Source organism: Mucor velutinosus (genome assembly GCF_035048745.1).
Source record: "Mucor velutinosus strain NIH1002 chromosome Unknown tig00000165, whole genome shotgun sequence".
Taxonomy (NCBI): Eukaryota; Fungi; Mucoromycota; class Mucoromycetes; order Mucorales; family Mucoraceae; genus Mucor; species Mucor velutinosus.
This window is the reverse complement of record NW_027041913.1, coordinates 1,095,640-1,106,968: the sequence shown is the minus strand read 5'-3', so window position 1 is coordinate 1,106,968 and position 11,329 is coordinate 1,095,640. Positions and strand designations below refer to the sequence as shown.

The window sequence follows — 11,329 nt, the reverse complement described above, 5'->3', positions numbered from 1 at the left end:
AAACAAACGATCGCGTTTTTGACCGCAAAAACGAAGACTTTTACTAAGGTATATATTGAATCAAAATGTTTGTATCGATCTCAAGCAGCCCTTGAAACTTTGTTTGTGCGACTTTTGTATAGAAAAATTCGACACTTCCGCCAAAAACCGCATTTTATGTTTTCATACATTACTCAATAAGTTTATTCAAAATACTCATTTTAATTTACACCACTGGAAGCGCCTTGAAAAGTACTCTAGAAATGCATCAGGAAGTATTTTTTTTTTTTTTTTTTTTGTAGGGGAGACGAGCTCCAGGTTTTATTTAAAGTCCTGTAAATGTCGCTATGAGTGATAGACAAGACTGTTGGTGGACCCAATGTCTGCAATGAAGGGGAATAAGATATTTTTTGAACTAAGTTGGGAAAGAAATCTACTACTAATAAGGTGCGACTCCTAGAGCCAGTACAGTCTTGCGGAAATCGTCAAAATATAGATCATGGATAAGAGCACAAAACACCAAACGAGGACATCAGTACTAGGTCAAAAAAATCAAACAACTTGCGTTCACCAGGATTTGAACCGGGATCCTCCCGTTGGCATACGGGAGTTCTACCACTTCGCCCTACCACCAGGGACCATCAGGAAGTATGGGATAATTACCACCATTTATATAGTCGAATCTACCAAATAGATAGATTTGGAGTCAAATTTAATCAAATCTGTCCAATCTGAAGGAAAAATAAGAACGGAGATTAAATATTTTTGGCTAATGGCTGGTGGTAATCTATTTCATATAGCTATTGACTATATTATGATGGAAGACAATCGAAGTAGAAGGTAATGTCAGTAAGAAAAATATACAAATGTTCATTAATCAGCTGTTTCAGAATTCCACCTGAGTAATGCAGTTTTGTATAGTGAATATATGATGGTGCAGCTTGAATAAAACAAACTCCAGTTATACCCATCGCAATTCTCGTTGTCAGGAAGGCTTTCAGTAGTATGCAAGATCTTGGATTTTGTAGAGAAGCATCAAGTAGAGAAATATAAACGAACCCACAGGAATTTGAATATCGATATTTGCAGTAGTAATGTGGTCAAGTTCATATAATAGCTTTGATGAATAGATGAATCATGGTTTTATTTTATAAATGAAATGTAATTTAGAATGCAGTATGCTTGATAATGAATTTAAGGAGCAATCAAGACACGGACAGTGTTGGTGTTACCAAGACCACCCTTCCAGCCTTGAACGATGACGACGGGTTCGTTAGACTTGACAAGACCAGCTTCCTTACCTTGTTGAATACCCCACTTGATACGAGATTCAACATCTTCGTCCCACTTGGCGGCAACATCACCCTTGAAGACGAAGGGGAAGACACCACGGTGGAGATGTGATTGACGAGCAGTTTGTTCATCACGAGTGACGAGAATAATAGGTTGAGAAGGTCTATACTTGGAGGCAAGACGGGCAGAGTGACCAGACTTGGAGAGGACGATGATAGCGGAGGCATTGTTTTCTTGAGCACAAGCAACGGAAGACATGGCAATGGTCTCGGTTGTGTCAGTGGGCCAGGCGGTCAAACCACGGATTTGGTTGAAGAGAGGGTTGTAACAGATAACACTTTCGGCTAATTCACAAGTGGCAGACATGGTGCTAACAGCTTCAATAGGGTAATCACCCTTGGCAGTTTCACCGGAAAGCATGACGAGATCAGCACCATCGAGGACAGCGTTGGCAACATCAGAGACTTCAGCACGAGTAGGACGAGGGTTGTAGGTCATAGATTCGAGCATTTGAGTGGCACAAGCAACGGGCTTACCGACCAAGTTACACTTGGCGATCATCATCTTTTGAGCAATGAAGACACGTTCACAAGGAATTTCGATACCCATATCACCACGAGCAATCATGACACCGTCAGTTTCGGCAAGAATTTCATCAAAGTTTTGGATACCTTGGTGATTCTCGATCTTACAGATGATCTTGACGTTCTTTCCCTTATCACCAAGAACGCGACGAATATCCTTGACATCTTGAGCACGACGAATGAAAGAGGCAAAGATCATATCAACGCCATTTTCAACACCGAAACGAAGATCGTTCTTGTCCTTCTCAGAGAGAGCAGGAAGATCGACAGCAGTCTTGGGAAGATTGACACCCTTCTTGGAACAGATCTTACCGTTGTTTTGAGCTTCAACACGGACGAAATCATCACCCTTGGAGAGGACCTTGAAGGAGAGGACACCATCATCGACGTAGATGTTCTTACCGACTTCAATGACCTTGGGCAAGTTCTTGTAATCAACATACATGTTCTCGCCATCACAAGCAGTGGCGTACTTTTCGTTGGTGGTGATGTTCATTTGGTGACCCTTCTTGATAGGGACTTCGGTATCGTTGAGCATCAAACCAGTACGGATCTCGGGACCCTTGGTATCCAAAGCAATAGCAATGACCTTATCGGGACGAGCTAATTGATGTGAAGCGTTAGATATCTGTAAAAATCTGTCTATTCACAAATGTTCTTACCAGCAGCAGCAGCACGAGCGTTGTCAAGAACAGACTTGTGGTATTCGTAATCACCATGAGAGAAGTTCATGCGGACAATGTTCATACCAGCATCAATCAATTCAACAAGCTTCTCAACGGGCTTGGTCTTGGGACCAATGGTACAAATGATGGAAGTCTTACGGGCAGCCTTGGGTTGGACATCGACATCCATACCGGCGATCCATTGCATGGGGAATTGAACTTGAGCTTGAGCTTGCTTGTTATCGGTAAACATTTTGTTGATTAAGATAATGAAGAAAAGAAGAAGAAGAGGTTGAAATTTCGAATGTTGGCATCGATAAAATAGGCGAAAAAAAAGGCTATCCCAAATTCCGCATGTAAGACATCTTATCTCTACCACAGGGGTTTTACATCAAATTAGCAAGTTAATTCAATCTCCAATTGATCATACGATGAGGAAATCAGCGCGTCTTTTAGAGTCGCTCATAATCAACATGTTTAATCTATTACTACATCTTTTCTGTGTACAATTTGATTACATTAAAAACACAAAGGGTGCACTCTGTGCAACGTAACATTTGGGAAAATGCCGAGTAAAATTGGGTAAAAATACGAGATACTTTTGTAGCGTGTCTTGTTGGTAAAAACTTTTTTATGGACCCAAAACCCGAAACATGATGGTTATTATTTAATTGTGTGGATCTAGCATTGGGTTTTACAATTTTCTTGGTATAAATCAAGGGAAATACACAGTGGTGCTAATGGAAAGCACTTTGCGGACTCACGGAGTTGATTTTCGCATTTCTGACTGAACCCACTCTTTGTTGCTCAGAGATCACTTATCCGATTAAATAAAAAAAATTTTGGGCCTCTTTCTAATCGGATTAACCAAGAAAAAAACGTGGCCACAAGAATCTAAGTTTACTTAATGAGGTAATTTAAACTGTAAAAAAAAAAAAAAAATTCGCGTGTGTACAAGTGATGCTTGATTACATTGTTGGGAATTGTGCCATTGACTGTAGTGATGCATGCTCCAAACGTGGACTAAAGAGATTGACATCTAATCAATCAATATCATTGTCGGCTATTCATTAAAGTCAAGAAAAAAAAAAGTAGTAAGATTATTTAGAAATATAGAGATTGAACGATTAGGATGTATTTATATTGCGACAGCACCACAATCGACTTTTCGGTGCTTCAAGTAGATGTCTATTGATACCATCTCTATCAGTTGTATCGCAGCCAAAATGAAATTTTTATAGCATTAAAAATGTTACTCAAAAGAGATAAACATTTGGGGGTTTTTTTTTTTATCTTGATACCTGTTTGTTTGTTAGAATTCGCCTTTTCTATATCATTCATAGGTCGCGTTACCGAAATTTAGTTTATAGTATTAGATCATTTCATCATCATTTGCAAACGAATCGAAAGAATACGTATAATCGACAAGTTAGTGGCGCAATCATAGCTAAATCACAACATCATGTTACACAATCAGTAGAAAGTATCAGTTTTTGCATAGCAACTAGTGGAGAGCAATCTACAAACAGGCATCGCTTGTACAGCAGTGAACAATAGCTTAGATTCAGTATATGTTAATTGGACATCCAAGTTGCACAAGTACTTGTTTAGCGCTCAAGAAATCCTACGTTAAAGTAGAAGCGCGGTAATTTCTATACAAAAGCATCGTTCATTCACGCTATCAGCATTTTTGAAAGCTTTCAGTGGCGTATATGATGCTGCCAAATGTTATGCATTGAAACTTTTTGCTCAATTGCGAGTTTTAATAACAGATCACTAAGCATTACCAATCCGCAAAATTTAGCTCTTTTGCTGGATATCCAAAATCAAACCGATGTAAAAAAAAAAAACTCTGATGAAACCGCTTTATATACACGCTATCTTCAGATTCACTTGGAGTAATACCATAATAGATTTGAAATTGAATCAAATTTTGCCAGCATTTTTTATGCGTTTATGCATTTTTAATGACAGGCACTAGCTTAAGTTCATTCCCAATGCACCACAACAATGGCATTGCCATCACAAAAGTATTTTGATAGACTGGCTCTATTAAATATAGAATGCAAGAAAAATAGCATGGATAACAATAGTGCCACCTACTCTGCATACGTTTCAAAGGCTTTTATTACTGTATTGCCTTCATAATGGAAAGGGCATTGAGTCTGCCAGCCGGCCCACTAGCCGCCAAATTTGATTCAAACCCAGAAAATTTTATCTGTTCAAGATTGGCCAAATTTTGCTTTTTTTCGACTTGATTGAACTCTTTTGTGAGATTCGACTATACAAGCTGTGATGATCATCCTCTGCTTCCTAATACAATCTCAAAGTACTTTTCAAGACGCATCCAATGGTACCGAATAAGATAAATGTTCTGAATGAATCTATTAAGAAACTTGTGAAAATATGAAATGAGGTTTCTGGCCAAAAAGTCGAAATTTTACATATCAAAGTCCCACAAAGGTGATATTAGGCGTTACGATAGATCGATAGAAACATTTTGATTTTATATAAGCCATATTAAAAGTCTTCATTATCAAGGTAAAAAATGCGATCGTTTGATTTTCAATGAAAACCATGAGGGGTACCTCATGCTTTTTGGTCGATTTTTGACCATGTTTTTTTTGATCCCCAAAAAGTCGAGCAAAAGTGTCAGAAAGTAACTGCCAGATGAGAGCAACTGTTTGGTGCTATTCAGACGATCTAAAACGGTCTTGAACGCAAGAAAACGCAGCTCAAATGCACTCAGAATTTGCTGTATTAGGCACACTCTTGACTAAAAAGAAATAATATCTGTATGATACTTGCCCTTGTGGGAAGTAGTTACATGTATATGGATGTAGAGCATCACATAAGAATCAAATCCACAGACAATATAAACGGTTTTCATGAGTAAATGGAGGGTCAACATGAAAGTAATGGTATTCTAATAAGATACGCAAGGGCAATCGGTAGCGCGGGCTGCCGCTGTGCAGGTTGGTTTTCACCGAAGCGAAGCGAAGCGAAGGTAAAGAACCATTCAAAGCATAAACTCTCATATGATTAGCGATTTTACATCAATCGGCAATCAAGGTTCTTCTAACATTTTAGCTATATTAATTTTGAGATATTAGCCAAAGGCCCGCGGCAACGCGAACCGTTTGAACGTAGGTTGGTTTCCACCGAAGCAAAGCGTAGGTCAGGAAACCACCTGAAGTGTCGAAAGGCTTGTATACTGTAATAATATGGCTGTAATACTGTAGCTTGATTTAATGTCATTGAGTAGTTTTTCTCCGGTTCGAACTGAGAATTTTGGCCGGGGTGTTTGCACTGATTTTTTTTTCCATTGAGGGTGGAGTTGGAGATGTCGTAGAAAGCTGTGCAAGTTGCAAGTTGCTTATTACTCCCCCCTCTTTCATCATATATACAATGGTTGCTGCCAAGTCTGGAATTGCTGTTGGTCTCAACAAGGGCCACATCACTGCTCGTCGTGAACTCAAGGCTAAGCCCTCTAACAAGATTGGTGTACGTATTTAGTGGATGGATAGATGGATGCTGAATGATCGAAAATTTGGATGTGGATGTGAATTTTGCAACATGAAATGTAAATTACATTTACAGTGATAATGGGCCCACTCCTTGCAATGACATGTATAGCGTTTAAAAGACAAACATATATGCTTGCTAGGATCGGATTCAGTGAGCTCACTGTGTCTCGATTCCATGTCATTTTCTTTGGTTGGCATCTCTACATTCATATTCACTCGATCATGTATATTTGTTAAACACCTGTACTAAATGTGTTTTACATAGGCCGCTTCCAAGCGTACCGTCTTCGTCAAGAGCGTCATCCGTGAGGTTGCTGGTTTCGCTCCCTATGAACGTCGTCTCATGGAATTGATCAAGAACTCCAGAGATAAGCGTGCCAGAAAGCTCTGTAAGGCCAAGGTAAGAAAAGCAGTTTGATAGGATACAGTGTGCATATGGATACTAACATGGATTTGTGTGTCTAGCTCGGTTCTTTCCTCCGTGCCAAGAAGAAGGTTGAGGAACTCCAAGGTGTCATTGCCTCTACCCGTCGTCATTAAATGTAGTTCGCTCTGGAACAAGTTCTCATTCTGAATAAAACATCCATTGTGTCTATACTATGGTATTACATAATAAAAAAAAAATAGTATACATTTGCAAAGTTTATATACATAAGAGCTGGTTAATGCAATTTACATTGATGTACGGAAGATCATTGTCAAGCGATAGCTCGCCATTCCATCATTTTCCCAATTGATGTAATAGAGCTAAATGCAGTAACCGTCACCGTGCGACATTCACTCAATTGTATTTGCCCGCACACCTATTTCCATCTTTCCACTCCAATAGATAGAAAGCCCTACCTTTTCTTTTACACTCCTTTTCCCTACTTGTATCGTAAAGACTGAATATGAGTGCTATTACTCAAGCTGAAAGACAGAAATATGCCGAAATTTTTCAAGCCAGAGGCCAAGTCAATGGCTACATGTCTGGTATGACATTCACTGGATACCATGTTGCTGAACAAATGACTCAAATGTGAATAATATAGGTGCTACCGCTCGCGACGTCCTTTTGAACTCTAACCTACCACCTAATCGTTTAGAGCGTATCTGGTAAAAACGTGCAGCGCACCATGTATTCGATCGTGCGAATTCTCATGGTACATTGCTTTAGGGATCTCTCTGACATTGATAAGGATGGTAATCTCGACTTTGAAGAGTTCTGCGTCGCCATGCATCTCACTTTCGACTGTATCAATGGTAATGAAGCACCTATATCTCTTCCTCCTTCTTTGATACCCGCCAACAAAGTGCACCTTCTTCCTCAACAACAATATGCTCAACCTACTGGCTACCAACAAGCACAACCTACAGGATATCAAGGATATCAACAGCCTCAACCCACCGGCTACCAACAGCCTCAACCGACTGGCTACCAACAGCCGCAACCTACTGGATATCAGCAACCTCAGCCTACAGGTTACTATGGTCAACCACAAGAGCCTGAATTTAGCTGGGATATGACTCCTGATGAAATGACCTCATATCAAAATATCTACTCAAAATATGCCAATGATACAGGCAAAGTCAAATGTAAGAAAGCTTCAAAAGCATACAAGATTGATGGATTGACTGAATGAATTGCTACAGTTAGTAGAATGGAAGATTTCTACAATACATTGGGTCTTCCTCGCACAGATTTAACAAACGCATGGTAAGCAGGAGTCTGGGATACCGTAAGCATTGTATATTGAAGCGTGCTCTGCAGGACTTTAATCGATGTGAACCACACAAATGCACTCACGCAAGATCAGTGTTTGATGTTTTATCATGTTTTGAATCAGCGTACTCGTGGTGTTCGCATTCCCAAAGAACTACCACCAGATCTTCATGCTGCTTTTGCTGGTGAATATGCAGCTGATTTCGGAGAACGCCCTGGATCAGGCACTGGTGCTCGTAAAGGAACGAATCAATCCATGTCAAACAGTGCTAAATTGGCTGATAGCTACGTCAATCGCCTCGGTGCTGCTAGTACCTCATTGAGCAGCAAGAGCACTAAAGCTGGAAATAAGTATGACGAGGAGGATATGCTCAAGAGAGAATTGGCTGAATTAAAGGAGCGAGTCAAAGAAGCAGAGCGCAAAGCCAATGAGGCCAAAGAAAGCGAAAATTATGAATCCTTTGCATCACGCCCTCTTCGCGATCAATTCCAAGCACTCTACGACTACAAGTTGCGCCAATTGACTGACCAAAGTGACATCGAAGACAAGGTTCGCAAGCAAGAAAGAGACATTGATGCAGCTCGTGATGCCGTTCGTCGATTGAACCGCATTGTGGATGATGTTCGCTCAAAGAAGCGTGAATTGGAGTCCTTATTGGAGGAGAGAAGACTAGAAGTGCAAAAGGCCTTGCGTGCATCTGAATAAACCATAATAATAAGCTTTTTTACTTTTTTTTTTTTTTTTTTTTTTTTACTTGACATGAAGATTAGCTTTATTTTATCCATGTTTATTGACAATTAATTACTGCATATAGTTGCAAACAATGCGGGTGATATCAATGAGCACTAGTAATCTCCACTCCATCTTCCTCGTCTCCACTATCTAATGTCAAGTCGATTACGTCTGACTTTGCCTTCTTTCTTGGTGGTTGCTCAGCCTCAGAGCCTTCAGACACTGCAATTCTTTCACGAGACGTTGAAGCATTGGCATCAGGGTTGACAGTCGATGTTTCAGGTGTACTCGCAATGTTGGGTATAGTATCATTAGATATGGCTGCTTCTTGTTGTTTGTCTGCTTCTGCTTCTGCTTCTACTTGTGCGTCTGTGGGTTTGCCCACCTCATCCTCTTCTTCGTCATCATCGTCTAATAGGATCGTTGTAATCTCTTTTTCTTCGGATTTAACATTGAGTTCCTCTTCTTCCTCAGATTCTTCGTCTGCTTTATTTGGATCTTCGTCTATAATTGTGATAATGCCATTGGATCCTACAAGCACGCTATCGATATGTTTGGGAGTACTATGTAGCATTTCCATGAAGTATTCGTCCACAAATAAATCCTCCCAATTTTCGATCCGTCGGTAACACACTGGACAAGACCAAGTTGGCGTTTGCTCGTTCATTGTTAGAAATACGTTGGCGTCAAAGCATTGAAGATGTTTGCAAGCATTGGATCTAATGGGTGTATTAATACGGGTGAATGCAAGCTACAATAATGCAATTTTGCAGGTTAGAAAAACAGATGCCATGCTACGCTGATAAGCTACTTACGGGATCTTTCGTTGAGAGGGTTTCAGATTCCATGATGATCTCGTCCTCTTCCTGTATTTGTTGTACTATGAAATAGCAATACTTAGTATCATACCCACCATTCCCCCTCCTAGCAGACAACTTACATTTCTCCCGGACTTGCTCTTTGGTCACCAATCTTTCCTCCCTCATAATCTGGATCAGCTTTGCTACAGGTGTTCTCTCCACTAAATAGACACTAGCAATGAACGGAACTTCGCTGTTGATGTAGATTAACTCGACATTGTTGAGTGCATGTTTTCGTGTCATGATGGTGAGATCTGGAGGATTGACAGTGCCAGGTTTTCCTTTTAAACAACGCAAAATCTATTGCAACCAAGTCAGTATACTGACATCCGCCAGCCATGAGAGATGAATCTTACGCTTCCTTGAATCACAGTGTCGTTTACTTTGAGTTCACACACGCTGGGGAGTTCAACAAGTAAATTCGATGTGTTGCCATTGTATTGTGAACAATAAAATCTAATTTGATATGGTGGCCGATCGTCAACAGCATTTGAGGTAGCTAGAAGTTGTCGATGCTCATCTGTTAACGTGAATTGGAACAATCTGGACTGACGATAATTGTTTGCAGCAGCTAATCATCAATGGTTAAGAAGAGTTGCATTGGGTTAGACCGAAAAAGAGTACATACCAGGGCATACTTTGATACTAGCCAGTCGAGCTATTGGGTTGAGAAATGGACTTCGCTTAAAGTCAAGTTGCTCAATGGCTTGTGCAGGTCTATCACGTCCAACTCGAGGTCTAAAGCAGTTGACAGTGATCTCATCATCTTCGTACTTCCATGCTAATCTATGTAATAAAGGTCAATTGGCTTATTATTGGCATTAGTACTTTGCACTTACTTTCTCGGTGCTGTATCATTGACGATACGAACTACTGTGGCAATGCTTGATCGTTTGTTGTTGCTGATGAGGCCAACAATGAAGTTGGTAAAACGCAAGATGATTTCCTCTTTCCTGCCAGAGACCACCATTCGAGAATGGGTGCTCAGTGTGTTATTCACCGCCTTCATACAATCTGTGATCTCTTTTACTGTAGCATTTCGCAGGTCGTTCTGAAGTACCTTGATAATGAGAATGGGTTACATGTCTATTCGCGCGGATTTTGCTTTGTTCCTTATTTTTTCTTGCTTACCTCGAAATTGTTACTCATCTTGCTAATAGTAAAGGCGGATCCTTTTAGCTTTTATAACGTAATAATCTTTAGAAATTTGTAGCTAGAAAGGAAAAGAAAGATAAGATAGCTGTTCAGAAAAAACTTTTCCCTTTTTCTGCTTTTTCACACTGCCTTTCACTTTTCCATCCTGCTTCTCGCCTCTGCCTCTCATTTGATATGGATAGAATAATCCTTGCTGTAATGTGACTCTTTGAACCCGGTGACAGTTGATCACGGATCCGGACCGATGAAATCAAAGGTATTTCAACATTGAATGAGCATCAGCCCTGAAAATATGTCGTAAAGGAGAACAGGTGCATTCATTGGATGATGACTACTAGGCATAGCGAGAAATTCAACTGGAACAGCTCTTTTCCAACTATCGAGCTAGATCCGTGTGATAAGATTCAAATGGATAATAAATCAGAAATAAAATGCTAAAAGCAATTGGATTTCAAGTTATGACATGCATAAAATGAGGAAGCATGTCTCTAGAATTGGTCGAGTAAAAAAGTTTGACAGTTATGTTTATTCCTCGTGAGATAAATTCAGGACAGAAGAGGGTACGATTGGGTCAATAATACATATAAGTTTGGTTCTAAAGGGTATCAAGTGCATGATGGCATTTAACCTCTAGTCTCCTATGGTCGTTTATGTTGAAATCTGTAGTATATATGACGGGATCAGCAGCAACTAGATCCATAGAAACGCCTAGAGCAAATAAAATAAATATTGCATTGGCATATCAATTACTACTGCGTATAAGCTAAAGGAAGAACAGTATGCTTCTTCATTATTCGCAAACAAGGATGTACCTCTTGCAATCAGTCATTA

The 11,329-nt window shown here is 39.9% G+C and overlaps 4 protein-coding genes across 4 annotated transcripts; 2 read left to right on the top strand and 2 right to left on the bottom strand.

Moving 5' to 3' along the window:
- Window positions 1-1,173: 1,173 nt before the first annotated feature.
- ATC70_003312 (uncharacterized protein) lies at window positions 1,174-2,774 on the bottom strand (the record flags this gene model as incomplete). The annotated part of the gene is made up of 2 exons (XM_064822675.1): window positions 1,174-2,459; window positions 2,519-2,774. 2 exons carry the CDS (start codon window positions 2,772-2,774, stop codon window positions 1,174-1,176), a joined length of 1,542 nt encoding a protein of 513 aa, XP_064679275.1.
- A 3,155-nt stretch (window positions 2,775-5,929) lies between these two features.
- Window positions 5,930-6,588, top strand: ATC70_003311 (uncharacterized protein; the record flags this gene model as incomplete). Its single annotated transcript, XM_064822674.1, has 3 exons — window positions 5,930-6,025; window positions 6,314-6,448; window positions 6,514-6,588. The coding sequence occupies 3 exons, from the start codon at window positions 5,930-5,932 to the stop codon at window positions 6,586-6,588; spliced, it is 306 nt and encodes a 101-aa protein (XP_064679274.1).
- A 350-nt stretch (window positions 6,589-6,938) lies between these two features.
- Window positions 6,939-8,456, top strand: ATC70_003310 (uncharacterized protein; the record flags this gene model as incomplete). The annotated part of the gene is made up of 5 exons (XM_064822673.1): window positions 6,939-7,020; window positions 7,080-7,143; window positions 7,205-7,623; window positions 7,681-7,744; window positions 7,799-8,456. 5 exons carry the CDS (start codon window positions 6,939-6,941, stop codon window positions 8,454-8,456), a joined length of 1,287 nt encoding a protein of 428 aa, XP_064679273.1.
- Window positions 8,457-8,586: 130 nt separating this feature from the next.
- Window positions 8,587-10,492, bottom strand: ATC70_003309 (uncharacterized protein; the record flags this gene model as incomplete). Its single annotated transcript, XM_064822672.1, has 7 exons — window positions 8,587-9,234; window positions 9,299-9,363; window positions 9,424-9,643; window positions 9,700-9,914; window positions 9,972-10,129; window positions 10,183-10,403; window positions 10,475-10,492. The coding sequence occupies 7 exons, from the start codon at window positions 10,490-10,492 to the stop codon at window positions 8,587-8,589; spliced, it is 1,545 nt and encodes a 514-aa protein (XP_064679272.1).
- Between the last annotated feature and the right edge of the window lie 837 nt (window positions 10,493-11,329).